Raw genomic sequence first — 17,514 nt, 5'->3', positions numbered from 1 at the left:
CTGGCTTTCTGGAAGCCTCCTTAATTGCCTCCATTAAACATTAATCCTTTCAGTTCTTCCTGGAAGAATTCAGTCTCCCTCTCCCCGGGGATTATCTTGTTCCTGAGCCTGCCTGCCTTCCCCACAAAAGCTGGGGTGGATGAGGAAGGGTAGGGTGCACCACATTCAGCCTGCTTCTCCCCTCACTCCTGTACACACATATGCACAGCTAAGCAGAGGGCCTCCTTCAGCCAAAGTGAGTCAAGTGCACCCCAGCAGCTCTCTGCCAAAAGGAAGGGTGGGAGAGAACGCAGAATGATGAGTCTCGAGTGCTGCGCTCTGCACAGCTGCAGGGATTGACCTAAGTGGGTCAGTGAGGACATAAAGAACAGACAGACACACAACACAGAAAACCTGGGATCAGGCGGCCCGGGCACTCTGATGGAGAAGCTTAAGTACAGTATGTTTAATTCTATACACTTGAACCGTGATGCAGGGTTATTGCACTGAGATAAACAGGAAGACAGGATTTTTACATACAGCTAAACAAGGAAACAGGTTTAGCTCATCTCCGTAGGAGCTGTCTTCAAGCTGTAAGCATGGGTGGGGAGAAAGCTACAGTCTAGAGTTTCTGCACACCGTCAGCGTTCACACTGATGCAAGAAGGGTTTGCACTCTTCCCTCTGAGCCTCACTTGGGAAAGGTTTTGCCACTTCCATGGGGCATTGGCATTGGGGTCCTTGACATGGCTGCACTTATGTCAACAATACAATCACTCAGGACTTCTCTGGGTCTAGCTGCTTCTGCTACATAGAATGAAAATGGAAGTGACCTTGGTGCCATTCTCAAGCCTCGAATTTGCAGAACTGTGCCCATGAGCTGACACATATACCCTGTCTTTTGTTTCCAGGTGGAGGTAGAGGTAGAGAGCATGGATAAGGCTGGCAACTTCATTGGCTGGCTACACATGGATGGGGCTAACCTGTCTGTCTTGCTGGTGGAGCACGCGCTTTCCAAGGTCCACTTCACTGCTGAGCGCAGCGCCTACTACAAGCCTCTCCTGTCTGCTGAGGAAGCTGCCAAGCAGAGGAAAGAGAAGGTACCAAGTGCAGACTGTGCCAGTCAGCCCCCAGCATGTGCTTTTTTCTTACCTCCTCCTTCCCACACACCGAAGGGCAAAGGATAAGGTGCTGCCTCAGGTGCCTTTGATCAAAAAGCCAGACGCAGCCCTTCAGTGGGCCAAGATTGTCAATCTGGAAGCTTCCCAGTGGTGTCCCAGGCCTACAGCTAGAACATCTAGATGATAGCATTGGAGCAGTGGAAGAAGTGTCAAGGACACCACTGGTGAAGGGCCTGAGGGTCAGCCTGCCCTTCTCAGACAGTGTCCACCAGGCTCTGGTCAGCCCAACACTGAGTTTCCTTACTACTGCCCTTCAGGGCAGCAGCCCAACAAGATGCATGGAGTCCTTAGAACAGCAGATTTATAACCAGTGTCTGATACTACATTGAAGAGACAAGGGAGGTGGATCCAAAGAAGCTTTTGGAAACAAATTGACTATTAAAGAACTCTGTGGCTTTGGGGTAGGAGCTGGGCTGGCCCCTTCCCACACTAGCCTGTCTCCATTGACTTATAGCCTGCCTCATAGTAGGATAAATCAGTCGGCCACCAATCTGTCAGAGCTCCTATGCTTGAAGAGGGTTCCGGGGGACAACCATGCTACACCATAAATTGTTCCGAGAATAAATATGTCCTTCCCCATAGGGCAGCCATCTGGCTTGAGATTTGCTTCCCAAAGCCAAGATAACCTGCCAATAGGAGTTTGGGGGCTCTGTGCCTCTAAACATACCGTGTTCCTCAGGCCAAAGCAGCCACTTCCTGGCTCAGGGTCTCTTTCAGTACTGAACCTAGGGGTCCCTGTCTTAGTCATCCTCTGGGAATTGGGAAAGGTGTCACATACTTTGGTGGCAGGAAAACACGGGTGGACAGACTCCAAAAGGATGTGGCTCAAACACCGAGGCTGGGCACCAGAGACTGGCTGCGATCTAGGGATGCTAGCTGCCTTAGGGCATCAGAGGACATTCCCTTCTTCCTTGCTCCAGTTCTTGCTAACTTTAAACCCTGTCACCTGAGGGTAGGGGGAGAAGCAGGCAGCCTTGGCTTCCACAGGGAAGGAGAGTCTGAGTCTAGGACTGCCACCCTTGTGGCATCTGTCTTTAGGAAGGGACTAAAGGGCCAGTATGGCAGCATTGAGGACCAAGGGTGTGAGCTAAAGTCATCTCTGCCTAGGGCACAGCTCCACACATGAAAATTCACTGGAGTCTAGACGCTCCCTCCTCAGCTCTGTCCACTCAGTGGGCTTGGGTAAGGACCCGAGTGGTGTCTGCCCTGAGGGGCTGACGAGGTTCCTTGCCAGGTGCAACACGAGGCATCTTTATTTGCTGCACAGTGGACTTGTCTGAAAGAATTCAAGTTGTCATTCTGTTGCTGCCACTTGATGATGCTAAGTAATTACCAGAGATTAATTACTTAACATGAGCTGCACATTTTATTCCAGTCCAATTAAAATGCAGTACCCAACCCTCTATCCTGGGCCACCTTCCCCACAAGTCCCTCTTTTAGGGACTGTGGGTTGGCAGTTGATGAGGGTGTTTGGAAGCCAGCTGGGGGACAGTAACCTGAGTGTCTCAGGTGTACTCTGCATTTCCCACTTGTGACCTCCTGAAGGCTGCTTCACTGCTGAGAAATAACGGATTGTGGTTCCTTCACAATGTGTAAACATTTAGACATACATATGGGCTGAACCAGGAGACCAGGTATGTGAAGAGCCGTTTGGACAGTGACCTGTGCGAGCATGTGTTAGAGAGTGCGTCTGTCTGGAGGAAGCTGATGGTGCTGAAGCCTAGAAGCTGCTTCCTCAGGAGCCTGGCTACAGAACTTAGCTGCCTCCCTGCTGGATTTATTTAATTCCATCCTGTGTCCTATAACAAACACCCTCCCTTTCCTCAGTACTTAGTGGCTCTGGGCAAGAACAAGGAGGGAATCACAGGTGGCAGATAACCACATACAGATAAATATTCTCTCTGTCTCTGTCTCTCCCTCCTTCTTTCTCTCTGCCCCTCCCCCTTTTCTCATCACAGCAGGGCCTTGAACTTGGCAGGATTGACCATTGATTAGTTTTTATTGAACTTGGCCTCCCTGCTGTGTGTTTGAAGGCCTCCGCCACCATGGCTCCATGCCAGCCACACCCCTGGAGCCTAGTGAGTAGGGATATTACATTGGGTTTAGACAGCCAATGGATGCCCTGGACACATTTCTCTCTCCTGTCAGGAGGAGGGTCTGGGGCTCCATGGAAAAAGTGAGGGGAAGGTGGGGAGGAAGGAGTAGAGGGCCAGAAACCCAGAGGAGAGCCAGCCTCTGCTCCTAACCCATTCTGACTTATGCCTGTGCCCAGCATAATAGGGTCCTTCCCTGGTGACAGCTGCAGCAACAGGGGACCCTAATAAGTTCCAGATATAGAAGGAACCTGAAGGAATCAGAAACTTGTTGCTTGGCAGAACAGCCTGCAGCAGGAACAGAGGAGGGGAAGGGTCACAGCAGCGCCTTGCCCCAAGACAGATCCACCATGACCCTAGCTTTGCAACAGAAGAGACTCTGTTCTTTAGCCTGGCCATAAACCCTAACTGCCAGGAAGACATCTCCACAGGAATGCACTCACAAGTGCCCGAGATTGGGAGGCTAACTACCAGGCTCTCATGTGCCTGGGCCCTGCTGCTAAGCCAAGATCTCCTTGGCCACAGGGCTCTGCCAAGAGCCCAGGAGTGTCTCTGTACACAGTTACTGCTCCTTCTAGAAAAGGCCTTTGAATTTTCCTAGTCAACTCCCATGGGTCCAGGAAGAGTAGCATCCACCCCAAAGATCCCCTCAAACAGAACATAGCAGGGATGTGCACTCGAGGCTGTGGCAAGCAGCACCTGTCTAGCAAGGGGCCTTGCCAGTGTGTTTGTCTTTCCTCATGAGATTGCTCTGTACAAGAGCATTATCAGCCAATAGAGGTGTGTTCTGAGGATGAGGACCACACCCATCCCAGCAGACCGGTTCTATCAAGCCAAAAAGATACATTTACCAGCTTGCCTAGGACCGCTGGCTACCAAGCCCCAAGGAATAGCTGAGCTGCTCCTTCTCCCCCAAGAAAAACAAGGAACCACTGTGGCTCCACTGCCCAAAGAGCGACATCCAAAGAGTTGAATTCTCACTTAGAATCAAGGTGCGTTTCCTGAGGAGCAGCTCTCCTCTTCTACCCCTGGATGCTTGGCAGCCCGTGGTACCTGCCACTCCATAGGTAGGCACCTTGTTTTTATTGTCTTCTCAGCCCTGGTGGCTGTATCTATTCCCTGCTGCCAGGTGAGCTAACAGACCTGAGGTTGGAGGGGGAGGGATCTGTCAGGCTTTCATTTGCATCACTGTGACCTCAGCAGGTGCCCACCTGAGCCTTCTACCAACAAAGCTCCGCCCCCTCTCCCCGGGGAGGGAGCCCGGTGCTGTCGCCTGGGGCTCTTTCACTTGAGGACTCATTAGCAGTTTCTGCTCTCACCCTGTCAGTCAGCTCCAGATTCATGAACGCAGCTGAGGAGAGCCCTCCCCAACAGCCACAGCCCAGGAAGTAGGGTGGGGGAGGGTTGGTCTCTGAATGACTCTCAGATCCTCTCCAGCACAGAGGCCTCATCTCTTTACCGAGCTGCAAGCCAGGAAAGGAGGCAGCCAGAGGAGTAGGCAGTGTAGGGAGGGAAGGAAAGGGCCCCTGCAGACAGCCCAAGTCCTCACCACAGCAGGGTGCTGAGAGATTGAGGGTGAGAAGCATGGGTGCTGGCAGGAAGGGGAAGACTGTTGGGTCAGAAAGGTGGCTGGCGGCAGCTCAGCCCATTTAAGGCGGTGATGACAGGCTTATTTTATAGGCTGTGTGAGTCCTATTGATCTGTGGAGTTCCAAGGGCTCTGAGGGCCTGGGAGCCCAGTCGATAAGAGTGACTGGCTAAGTTGACCCCTTCCAGCCAGAGGAGCCTAAAGAGAGAGCGGAAGGCCTTCTTTGAAAGCACTCTTGACTATCCTGTCATCGGGAACTTGACTAGGAAGGCAGAGCTCCACATTAACACTCCCTGCCTGCTTCCCCTGGCCAACCAGGGCTGGGCCTGATGTATGTCCTGAGTCCCTGGGTGATGGAATGAGAACAGTGGTGGAGACAGATGTTAACAGCTGGAACCCAGCCAGAGTAAGCCCTACCCCTACCCATGCCATTGTGGAAAGCGCTTCTCTGTGTGGCATGATGGCCTAGATGGGTCTTCACCATTCCCTTCAATATCCCCTGAACTCTTGCCTCTCCTTTTGATAGAAAGGCACACACTTCTGATGAACGGCAAAAGTGTACACTTGGGGTGACCCAAGGAGGTTCCATAATTGCAGCATGCCTGCCCTTCAGCTCCTTCCAGTGGCCCCCCAAGAATCCGTTCGTTAGCTGAGGATGTCAGTGACCATAAATGTTCTAATCAAAGGAAGTAGACCCAGAGCTCACTTGTTAAAGTCAAACACAAGATAAAGGGCAAAGGTGCACACCTTCTAAGCTTTTCCCAGAGCCCTGTGCTACTTGTTGCCCCCAGACACCCAACCATCACCAAGGGCCTACTGCATACCGGTGTGCCTCAGTTTCCCCATTTGCAAAAAAGGAGTAGTGCTATACTCATTCAAAAGGTTGTTGTGAGGCTCAACTAAATCAATACTTGAGAATGTTTAGAAGGTTTCTCTGATATCTTCCTCTTCCTCTGTACATGTCTTCATGATGCCATGTGTGGCCCTGTCTCCTGACTTCCTATCTACTTCCTGCTGCTCGGCTGGAGAGCCACCTCCCTCCCTGCTCTGACAGGCCTCACTACTTGGCTAATCTCCTGGCCGCAGGATTGGACTTGACACGCTGTCACGTTGAATCAGCTTCTGAGCCGCTGCAGCTCTGGCACAGGGCTTGGGAAAGGAAGAGAGGGAAGGTGGAGAGGGGTGGCCCAGCCTCTGCGCTGAGGTCAGAGCAACCTGCTGGAGGTGAGGAGTCCAGAGCACAGGAGAAACAGTTCTGCAACAGAGTCAAGTCCCCCTTCCCCAGCTGCATCTTAGAGCGTCTCAGGGACAGGATGGTCATAGGAGTGACCTGCAGAGTGATCTTGCAGAGCACTATGGGAAGGGAGATTTGAAACTATAGGGAGTACGTAGGTACCTTGGCCCAGCCAAGGTAGCTCACTGATGGGATCTTTGCACGCTACTCTTGAGGATCACCTGGAACTCAGTTTGATTCTAATTTAATAAGTCTGTTTTTAAATAAGCTTCCAGTTTGGTATCTGTCAGAATCATGACCCTCTAAACCTTTCCTGCTCAGAATCAGCTCTGTAGTGACCCCAAACTTATCTATCTATCCCAAGCCCCTGGTTGGTATCCTCACTGATGTCCTTCTCAGCTACCTTTTCTTCACTCCCACACCCCAGGTCTGGGCCCACTATGAGGAGCGGCCTGTGGAGGAGGTAATGCCTGTACTGGAAGAGAAGGAACGCTCGGCCAGCTACAAGCCAGTGTTTGTGACCGAGATCACAGATGACCTGCACTTCTATGTGCAAGATGTGGAGACTGGTGAGTGCCTGTGAACTGCTGCCTCACAGATCCAGGATGGGGATGGGCCCCAGAGTTCCCCGAAGGAACTTAAAACTGCTGCTGCCCCTACCTCCCATCTCACTGGGCCTATGGGTCACTTCAGGAACCCACAAGTGAGCCCTGGAGTGGACATGTGGCAGGCCAAGCAGGTCCTCTGAGGACATGTGGCATTATAGATTCATCTGGGTGGTTCTCTGAGACTCTTAGGTAATGCTTTTCCTCCCAGACACCCCTGTCAGGGCTGGGCATGAGGATTTGTTGCCTGAATGTGTCAGGAATCATGGAGCAGATTGTCTGATGTGGTCAGGGAGCCCTCTTCTTACAGAGGACCACAGGGTGTAAGCTTGTCCTCTCTTTGAGGGGTTTTTGCCTACAGAGGTTAGTTAGTATACAATTGTAGTGGCCAGTTTCCATGGCAACAAGCAGGCTCTAGGGGAAGCTATCCCCTGGGAGTCTTTATGAGGGACCCTCTCCTTTCTCCTGTCCTCAGTCCACCACCCCCAACACAGACACCTCAGTAGAGACCATTTTAGCGGCAGCCACGTCCACCGACCTCCCTTCTCTAAATTCTGCTCTGGGCAAGGAGCAGTTTTGTTGGGAGGAAAGGAACATGCTCTTACAGCTACCTTTGGGTCCAAGGAGCCAAATCCTGGGGTGCAGATATGGGCAGCCCCAGGAATGGCAGGGTATGGTTTTTGCCTGGGTTCCTCAGTCCTACCCACAAACCTACTCCAAGTTGCCAACAGCCTGTCTCAACTACTTCCCCTCTAGTGATATTTCTCCAGCAGCTGCTTTTGTGGTGCTGTCATTTCACCAAGGAAGACTCTCTTCCTCAGCCTGTGCTGGCTGTGCTAGAGAGAAGGTGGAGGAAGGAGGGGAGGCTGATAAGCCTCGGGGATTCTCTTCTCCTGAGGGCAGCCAGCTTTCAGGACTGGGCTGCCTGATGGGAAAGGAGTCTAAGTAGAAATTAGGTCTATGAGTGAGCAGAGGAAGAGCTAAAATGGCCATTGGAGAGCCTGAGGGAGGAACTCTAAGCAGTCTCTGCCCAGGGACAAGAGCCACCCACAGGCCCCTCCTAGGAAGGACCTCCTTAACTGGCCTCACTGCGTTCAGAGGCAGAGCTTAAGGGTACAAATTTCCTGCTTGACTCCCTCTTCAGAGAACCCTGTCAGGCTATCTCTGGCTGCTCTAGAAAGCCAAGATACTCAGAGAGAGTGGTGTCCAGGACAGAGGTAGGAAAGAAAAAGGCCCAGAGAAAGCTAGCATTCCTAGAATGCTGTCATTGTCTTCTGGAAGGAGTAAATACCAGGGAGGATGCTCAACTCTCAGGTGGCTCTGTTCAATCCCTGAAAATAAGCCCAGGGTCTATAACCTCCTTCTCTGAACCTTTGGGATTCTTCAAGGCACATCCTCTCACAGTGCCCCCTTTCTATTAAAGACCATATTCACAAGGGATCTCATAAAAACATTAAATGCAAGTGACCAATCAGACCCTCTATAAGGACCTCCAGGAGGCTGCTGCTGGCAGGAGGCATGAGTCTGTTTCTTGCTGTTGCCTGGGAACCTGAAAATCCAATAAACTAAAAGTAGACCAAATTCAGGAGCACCTGTCAGTGTAAAGACTGCTTCCCAGTGCCTGGAGCTTGGGTATCTGTGGGCAAGGAGCACTCTGGAGGAGCCCAGAGGCCTCGCCGCTCAATTGAATGAGTGCCAGGACTGTGGGTGCACAGCAGCCCAGGAAGACAACATGTGTTGCATATGCAGAGATCATTTCAGGATGGTTGAATTATTAAGCACCCTGCATGCACTAGGGATCCCACCAGGCCTGTGCAAGTAAACAATCAAGTTAGCTGTGGTCTGTGCCCTGAAGGCGCTCACAGAGTAATGGCAGAAACATAAACACAGACAGGGAACTTATACAGTGGATGGTGGCAAATTTAACCATAATAAACATGTATTCTGCACCTGTTACAGTGTGGCCTCAGCCCTGAAGGGAAAGAGGAATGCCACACTTAGACTACATATCACCAGCCCTGTTCTCACCTATGAGGCAGAGGAGAGCAAAGAGCTGTGAGGCTGAACTAGCAGCATCTGGGCCAGAAAAGGACAGGCCACAGGGAGCTGATCCCCAGCCAAGTTGGGCTGGGGGAGGCACTGCAGGAGGGAGCCAGAGAAGGAAAATGAGACCAGGCACTGCCAAAGCTGGTCATGTAGCCATAGGTAAGCAACACGGGCTGCGACCATCAGCCAGGGAGATCAGGCAGGAAAGTGGTGCACTGTTCCCTGCTGAGAAGAGGTAGAGGAGGGGAACCTAGCCTGGGAGCATTGGAAGTGCTGTTCCGTATGAATTTCACAGGGTGACAGGGGTCAGAGTGCCTGTGAGTAGGCAGAGCCTCTGGGCGCCACTCAGAGAATTACCCACCATCTTCCCAGGCTCTGACTCTAAGGTCCTTTCCTGTCTGTGGTTGTAAGTGATCCATCCTTTTGCCCCCAGGAGTCATTGGGCTCCCAGAGTGGCTCCCTACTAATCATGGGGTCCATAGTCCCAGCGCTTATTCTAGAAGCTCTTTTGCCTTGCTCAGAGTCTGTTTTCCTTCCTACCTCCTTAGTCAAGACCCAGCCACAAGAAATGTAGCTCAGTAGTAGGGCTGTTCCCTAGCATGCACAGGCCCTGTGTTCCATCCCTAGTACTTGAAAGAGAAAGGCCCACGCAATTCCCCAGGGCTCCTTTAGCCGTGGCCAGCACATTAGAACATGGCCAGTACAGTGCATGCAAGACCCCTGGGATTAGCAACCACCAAGTTTGCTTTTGAATATGGCTGTCATGAAGCCTCTAAAGTGAGAGCCACAGAGGACTCCAGTGCATGAGCAGAGGTAGCCAGTGCTCATTCCCGGGGTTCACCAGGAGTGAGGCTCCCAAGTCCTACTGTCCTCTTGTTCCTGCAGGCACCCAGCTGGAAAAACTGATGGAGAACATGCGCAGTGACATCTCCAGCCACCCTCCTGTTGAGGGTGCCTATGCCCCGCGCCGGGGAGAGTTCTGCATTGCCAAATTTGTAGATGGAGAATGGTGAGCCACTTGGACCAGCAGGGCAACGGGGCTTCTGTAGGATGGAGAAATATCCTGGGGCACAGGCCTATAAATGGCAGACGTTCACATAAGCATCCACTTTCTGTGAGGTTGTTGGTAACAGCCTCTGCCAGATCTTCAAGGTACCTCTCCTCTGTTGGGGGTGGGCGCTGTCATCTAACCAGCCTCCAGAGGTGGCAGGATAAAGCAGTGTCACTCCCTCTCCCCTGAGGACACCAGCATAGTAATGCTGGCAGCTGATACCTTCCAACCCTCACAGGAAGAATGATGTCAGAAGTCAGTTGGAGGTGTGTTCACAGTGAGCACAGACCAGCCCACCCGCCCTCCACCTCTGCTGTCTGGGATACAAGCAGTTGTGCTTCTAGGCCGGAAGGTCACTCATGTATGGTTTACCAAGGGTAGAGCCCATGGCCTTCCCAGGGTGACAGAGTGACTTGGATGTGTTCCCTGTAAGGCCTCCCAGACAGATCTGCTGGCTAATTACAACTGCTGTTTAGTGTGCTGGGTTTAGACAGCAGACATCAGTCTACTCATTACTCTTGTTGCTTTATGCCCCAAGGACATATTAATCTGCTCCACATGCTCCCCTCCTTCCTCCTCTGCTCCTCTCCAGCTCCCATAGAGGCTGTCCACAGCTCCCTGAGGCTGGGCTTCCCCGGTCTGAAAACTGTCCTCTGCAGAGACCCTGGGCAGGAAATGCTGGGTCCCCAGGGAGATCAAGTTCATGGCGCCATCTTACGAGCTCTGACCTTGATGCCTTTGCAGGTACCGCGCCCGGGTAGAAAAAGTGGAGTCCCCTGCCAAAGTGCATGTCTTCTACATCGACTATGGCAATGTGAGTGCTGGGGACCAGGGTGGAAAGCAGGCACGGTAGGGACTATCAGGCACAGTAGTTCCCTTCGTCAAGTCCATCTCTCAAAAGCTTTCTGATGAGATACATACACGGGTCACCTCTACTCTTCGTAAAACAGGCCAGGCCCCTAAACAACTAGAAAGCACAGCTAAGTATAGCCAGAGGCCTGCAAACACTGACAGATCTTGAGGGACTTGATGCTCCGGGGTGTGGCAATGGCTTTCTACTGTCCTTTCACTGCTCAGGGATAGATATGAGAATCTGCTAGCAGAAAGTCCAGAGCTAGGACCATGCCCTCATCTGTTACTTACTTGGGAGCATACAGTAAAGAGGTATTGCCAGGCTGAGTGACTCTCCTACCGGGGCCAGACCATAAGCATGCCCAAATTGCCAAGATCCTTCTTGATGCGAGCACCCTGCCCTACAGAGTACTAGAAGGGAGCCCATGTGGCAGAGAGAAGGGCACTAGAGGGGAGGAGGAATGATGAGACAAGCCCAGGTATCTGCATGACTATCTTAACTAGTGGGGGCCTCCGAGTATGCCAATGTAGGGCCCACAAGCAGTTGGTTTTACCAACTAGAGAAGCCTCTGAGACTAGCAAAGTGGAACTGAGCCAAGGAGTAAACTAGAGAGACCCAGAGTAAAATTGTCCAGCAGCCTGATACAGAGACAGAGGGTTATACTTGAAGCAACGGGACATCATTTCTAAGTGTGATATTGTCTTGGTGCTTCCTCTCTAGAGAGAGATCCTGCCATCCACCCGCCTGGGTGCCCTACCACCTGCCTTCAGCACTCGCGTGTTGCCAGCTCAAGCCACAGAGTATGCCTTCGCCTTCATCCAGGTGCCCCAAGATGTGAGTACAGACACCGTCCTCTTCAGAGAGGACTGACTGTTGACATAGCCATTGCCGCATCCCTCACTGCCTGGCAGGAGAAGATGGAAATGGGTTGCATTGTCTGGTGTCGTTGATAAGATCAGGAGCTAGGAGTGGTTAGCTTTTACCCTGGAAATTGAATGAAGATACCGCAGACAAGATGGCATGATAGCAGTTTCCTTAGTTCTTGAACAGTAGATAGGCCTGAGGAGTTGGGTGCACTGGAATAGACTCCATCCCCACAGCTGGATCCTAGTGAGTAGCAGGCAGTGGCAAGTGAGAAGAGAAAGGTAGTTTAGGGCCTAGACATTGTGGTCTTGTCTGTCCTGACAAGAGTCTATTCTCTGTACCTTAGGCAGGGAGGGAAGTATGACGTGGTCAGATCTGTTTCTGATAGCTTTGTAAGTGGAAGGAGCCGTTAGAGATGGCTAGAGATAAGGGCAGCCAATCCAGGCCCCTTTGGAGGGCTAGGGGGAGGACAGGAGAGGACCGGTCTCAGACACATGATAATATCAGAGAGGTAGGACAAAGCAGAGGAAGCTATGATGCCACTGAATCCCTGACACACATCCATGTATTGTTCTTGGCCAAGGGAAAGGAGGAACACTTTGGGCTTGGAGGATCTCCACAGGGCTACACAGGGTCCAGCATAGAAGAGAAAGAAAACCTAGAGCTCTGGCAAGGAGGCTGAGGCTTTAGCTTCAAGGAGGCACCTGGTGCTCAGAGCAAAGGTGTAGGAGCAGCATGTGTAAAGCTGCCCAAGCAGCAGGATACCAGATGCCAGTGGAAAGGTAGGAGTCATCACCTGACTTCCTACTCCTCACAAAGCCGTGCCAAGGAGAAAACAGACCACAGAAGGCACGGGGAGCTGGGGGAGCATGTGTGAGTCGTGGAGCCATGTGATGACAGTCCAGGATGCCACAGTAAAGACACGGGTCTGCTAGGGTCAGCGTGCGGGAGCCAGACGGTAGAGGTTTGTTTAGAGTTGGCCAGGGCAACAGTCGTTAGCGCAGTTTGGGGCAGAGAAAAGCCACTTTTCCTCAGAAACAAGCCAGGTGAGTGAATACCCAAAAGCTGGATAGAAGAATGGTTTCTGTGCAGTTGGTTTGGGTAGAGGAAGAGTTTCTTCATGTCCAGGACCTGTTTGTCACTCATAGACCACAGGGGAGATGTCTTGGGCCTACTAGAGATCAAAGGATAGGCCTCGAGACCCAGGTAGCTGTTTGACCTTCACCCGTCCCCCTCAGTAACATGGCTGCATCCCTGTCCAGGAGGACGCTCGCACAGATGCTGTGGACAGTGTGGTGCGGGACATCCAAAACACTCAGTGCCTGCTCAATGTGGAGCACCTGAGTGCCAGCTGCCCCCACGTCACTCTGCAGTTTGCGGATTCCAAAGGCGATGTGGGGCTGGGCCTGGTGAAGGAGGGACTCGTCATGGTGGAAGTTCGGAAGGAGAAGCAGTTCCAGAAAGTGGTATGTGATTTGGAGGGGGCTCCATCCTGGAAGCAGGCCCTTAGCACATACCTGCGCCATCAACAGTATCAGAGAGAGGGACTGGGGACTACACCAAGAGCCAGTGAGGAAGCGGAGAATCCACCAGCCTCCTGGTCCTGCTGGGGAAAGATAATGGATTTGGGTTTGTTGGGTTTTTAAAAAAAATCTAATTAAAGCACAAATTAATTGGCTGCGGGTTTGGCTGAGAATGCAGCTGCAAACTAGAGCAGGAAGTTTCCCTCTGTTTGTGCCCCAGTCGACAGCTAGAGAGCTCTGCCAGGGGTGATGCAGAGGGTCAAAGCTGTCTCCTTCCCAGTCCTTTTTGGTAACATACATTCTCTAAGTCCTATTACCCGGGACCACCCATGCCATGTGGTAGCTATAAATGTTCCAAAAGACTGTACCACAAGGCTCCTCCAGCCTACTTGGAAAGCCCCAGGACCCAGGTTACTGGGAACCCCCCATTGATGAGATGGGGTTCATCCTGAGAACTGGGCCTTAGACTCATGAGACTATTAGCTACCCTCTGGAGTTGACCATAGTCAGTTCCTCTTGCTCTTTCCCTCCGTTGCCTCCTCTGTGGATTCTGACTCGTCTGCAGTGCCTCCATGTGGCACCACGAGTGTCTACTAGCCTCCTATAAGCATTAGCATGGCCCCATTGAAGGCCAGCCAACCTCCCAACTGAGGCAAATCTATGAACACTCTAGAGACAGCCTGAGGATGCTCAGCTCCATAGCTCTCAGGCTGGAGCTGACAGACAACAAGCAGGGAGCTCCCACTTCTTCCCCACTGAAAAACACGGTGTGTCAGTACCAGCTTTTGCATTTTTCATGTCTGACTCAGCTCATTGCTCCCCTTTCCAGGCCCGTCTTTTGCCTGGCCTCTATTCCCCACCCCATAGGTCCACGTGGTGTTTTGTTGGTGTGTGGGTCAGAGGTTTTGGCTACTGTAATGCCCTCACATGTAGCTGTTTATAATGTCTCTGACACCCAGAATTCCTTTGCCTACTATCTATAATGAAAATAGACAAACCCTATCCCTACCTTGTAGAACTTAGATTCCAGCATGAGACAGTGAACATAAGTTAAATAAAATGTCACAAGATGTTAACCGTGGTAGAAAGGAGGAAATGGAAGTCTAGTCCAGAGGATCAGGAACAGAATGCTTGCTTTTAAATGGACGCCATTGTGCTTGGCACGAAGGAGGTACTGTTTTCTCAGAGAGTTGAGGGGTGGAATAAGCAGGGGGTGGGGGGTGGGGGACATGAAAAGAAGAGCCTTCGAGCACATGGACTAGCCCATTCAAAGTTGAGCAATCCCAGAGGGCATGTGCCTATACACCCTGCAGTTTGCTTTAAGTACTAGACTCCTAGGGCCACTGACCTGCAGCAGCACCTTTTGGTTGCTCATTCCAGAACTCCTCCATCTTGACCACTCCCCATTTTCTTATGTCCCTCAGATCACAGAATACCTGAATGCCCAGGAATCAGCCAAGAGTGCCAGGGTGAGTTCTTGCCTGGGGGTCTTGGAGGTACTGAGTTTGAGAGGTGTGGCCTTGTGGCTTCCATTGGGTCACACATCCCTGAAGAGCCATGTTGTATCTCCCTCTCTCACAGCTGAACCTGTGGCGCTATGGCGACTTCCGAGCTGACGATGCTGATGAGTTTGGCTACAGTCGCTAAGGAGAACTTGCCTGGCCCCCAGCACCGCTGATGCCAGACCTTCTCCCTCTGCCAGGAAGCTGTTTTCAACTCCAGACCTGGTCGGGGGAGTATAGATTGGGTCCAGCTTGCTTCAGACAGAAACCTCCTCTGTCGCGGGTAGCATTGGAGCTGGGGTGGAGAGCCCAAGGCTTGCTGGGGCAGACCCCCACAGTGGTACTGCCGTCCAGTCTCTCCCAGATGATTTTGTATTTTTATTTGGGGGGGGGGTGCTTTTTTTTAATTGTCTTCAAATCAGGAAAGAACCATGAAAGACTGTGTGTTAGTGAAGGGTATAATCGTGACACAGAGGCAGCTGTCAGCTGGCACCCACCTCTCCCCCAGACCACCCTTCTTCCCAAGCTCTGTCCAAGTGTTGATTATGTGACTTCTGATACATCCGTTCTCAAATTCCAGTGTGCCCATATCTGCCCCCACACCAGCCTGTTCTGTATTTAAAGCTTTTGAGACCCAATAAAATAGTACCTGCTGTCTGCAGCCCTTACTGTCATGGTAAAGCTAGAACGCTGGGTTCTTGGCCCCAGCCAGAGGGAAGCTGAAGACAGACCCTGAAAGCAGGCTGCCATCCTGCAGTAGAGTAGACATGCCCTTCAACTCGCTGCATGTGACTGTCCTCCAAGACCTCTGCTTCAGAGGTACATGACCTGCAGTGCTCAGTGTCCCTCAGGCTCATCCACAGCATGGTCCCAGCAAGGGCTCCAAAGAATTCCAGTGAGGACTCTCCCAGTTCCTACTGTGGGCTCACATTGGATTACCAGTAAGCTGGTCCCTTCAGGATATACCCTGACTTCAGGAGGCTGAGGCAGGAAAATCATTAATTTAAAGCCAGCCTGGACTACATCATGTTCAAGATCAATCTGAGCAATTTAGACCTGTCCTGTCTCAAAAAAAAAAAAAAAAGTTTAAAGATGGCCAGGCCTATACCTTAATGATACTGTTGCTTGACTACCATGCATGGGGCCCTACGTTCAATCCTCAACACCATGATGGGTGGGTGAGTGGGTGGATGGATGGGTGGGTGGGTGGGTGGGCTGAAATAGCAGGCATCTCTGAGAGGGATCCCAGATCTAGTGAAGAAGGCCTTTTGCAGTGAGCTAGCTCTTGCTCTGGAAGACTGTTGCTGTGAGCTAGCTCTTATTCTCATAAGTCTTCTCAGACTCTTTAAGGCTGAGCCACGTAGAACCGTTTGTGGTCCATAACTGTGGGCAGGGAAGGCCTGGAGCAGCCATGCAGTGGCAATGAAAAGCCCATCACTTGCAGGCAATTCTGAGGGTGGACGAAGAGCCTGGACTCAGGCCACCCCTCTCATGCATGTGGCCCTGCCCACAGGGTTGCTCAGAACTCGTACCTGTGCTCGTCACAGACGCTCTACAGACGAGAACTGCATCTCCAGGACTCTGCGCTGCCCTTAGGGTCTTCACCAGATCCTCAGAGTGACGGCGACTTAGGCGACCCTGTCACCCCCAGTAGGCAGTTGTGCTTTTACTATGGCTTCATGTTGCTTTGGTCCATAGAGAAGAGAATGTCCAGCTCATTTCTTTACCCTCCACGGTGCTCTGAGGGAGGCTTCAAGGCAGGGCGCTGTGCACTCACAATGAGCGCAATCGGCAGAGGGGCAAGATGCCAGCCCACTCTGCAAAGGGTCTGAAATCATCTCCCTGTTGGAACAGTTGCCTTGGTTACGTCTGCACCCAAGGATAAGCCTTCCATGGTTTTCCAGATGAAATCATGCCTGAGCCTTTCCACTTCTTATTTCCTTTCTCTTCCAAGGCTAGTTTAGACAAAGGTCAGGGCAGTCACCAGGTAGGCAGCCTCTGCTGTAGGCTCCAGCCTGCTGAGTCTCTCTCCCCCACATCTGTTGAGCTGCCAAGGAGCCCTAGGATTGGGTACAGAATTGAAGGAGACACTCGTGTGCGAATGCGCTGGCCTGCTCTGTCTCGGTCTGTGCTGGTCCACTTGCAGGCGAGCCCCACAGTGCCCAGACTTTTAGACTTGTTCCTTGGGTTTGGAACCTTGGATTATGTCCTTTCCCCATGCTTTTCCAGTTTCACCCCCAATTGTTCATTCCTTTCTTGCCTCTGCTAGATAGATTAATACCTAGAAAACACTTAGCACAGCATTGGGTCCAGCAAAGTGTCAGGGCTATTTTGGGGTCCTCCAGGGCCTGCAGGCTAGGCAAGGAGGCAGCCAGTACTGTACAAGAAGAAAACCGAATAAGATTTCAAGGGTCTAAGCGCCCAGCTCAGGTGGCTAGACAAACTCCCCATGGGGAGAAGAGAAAGTCGGTCTGACAGACAAGGAAGGGTTTGCTCAGCTCTGCTTCTGTTAATGACTGACAGGGAGATCCTGGTACCTGAAGCCCCTTCTCGGTGACATCATCTTCCTCTCTACTACATGCAGGGCCAGCAGAGAAGGCAGGCAGTGAAGGGAAGGCCTCACCAGCTGCCTCCCTTTATTTATTGGCTTGATTATTTCTACATCCTGGGGAGAGTTAGTCAAATGGACCCCTTTTCTTGCATTAGTCCATGTTGGGAAGCATTAGGGAGGGGCTAGAGGGCTGGAGCCTCAAGAGTGGTTATTGATGTCCTAATTACAAGAGGATGCTAATTTAATTTGAACCTAATTACAGTGCACTACCCTGGGTGGCATGTGTTTTAATAATTAACGTCCTTCAGATGCGTGGGAGTATAATAATATTTACACTAGGTTGGCCAGCAGCCTGGGGAGGCGGGCTGGGGGCCCATACACTACCCTCTACCCGGCAGCTTGGCTGCTGGTGGGGGGGGAAGACGGCATTGGTAGACTTGGTCCCC

The 17,514-nt window shown here is 51.8% G+C and overlaps 1 protein-coding gene across 1 annotated transcript in view; it reads left to right on the top strand.

Moving 5' to 3' along the window:
• Snd1 (staphylococcal nuclease and tudor domain containing 1) overlaps window positions 1-15,178 on the top strand; it is a 396,722-nt gene extending 381,544 nt beyond the window's left edge. The window contains exons 17-24 of the mRNA XM_032906855.1: window positions 890-1,078; window positions 6,501-6,642; window positions 9,610-9,733; window positions 10,520-10,589; window positions 11,349-11,462; window positions 12,755-12,958; window positions 14,440-14,484; window positions 14,597-15,178. Of these exons, the coding sequence (XP_032762746.1) occupies window positions 890-1,078; window positions 6,501-6,642; window positions 9,610-9,733; window positions 10,520-10,589; window positions 11,349-11,462; window positions 12,755-12,958; window positions 14,440-14,484; window positions 14,597-14,662 (954 nt within the window). The 3' untranslated portion in view covers window positions 14,663-15,178. The remainder of the gene's footprint in view (window positions 1-889; window positions 1,079-6,500; window positions 6,643-9,609; window positions 9,734-10,519; window positions 10,590-11,348; window positions 11,463-12,754; window positions 12,959-14,439; window positions 14,485-14,596) is intronic.
• The last annotated feature ends 2,336 nt before the right edge of the window (window positions 15,179-17,514 follow it).

Source organism: Rattus rattus, chromosome 6 (genome assembly GCF_011064425.1).
Source record: "Rattus rattus isolate New Zealand chromosome 6, Rrattus_CSIRO_v1, whole genome shotgun sequence".
NCBI lineage: Eukaryota > Metazoa > Chordata > Mammalia > Rodentia > Muridae > Rattus > Rattus rattus.
Note: the sequence above shows the minus strand (reverse complement) of the source record. Positions and strands in the feature narration are given on the sequence as shown.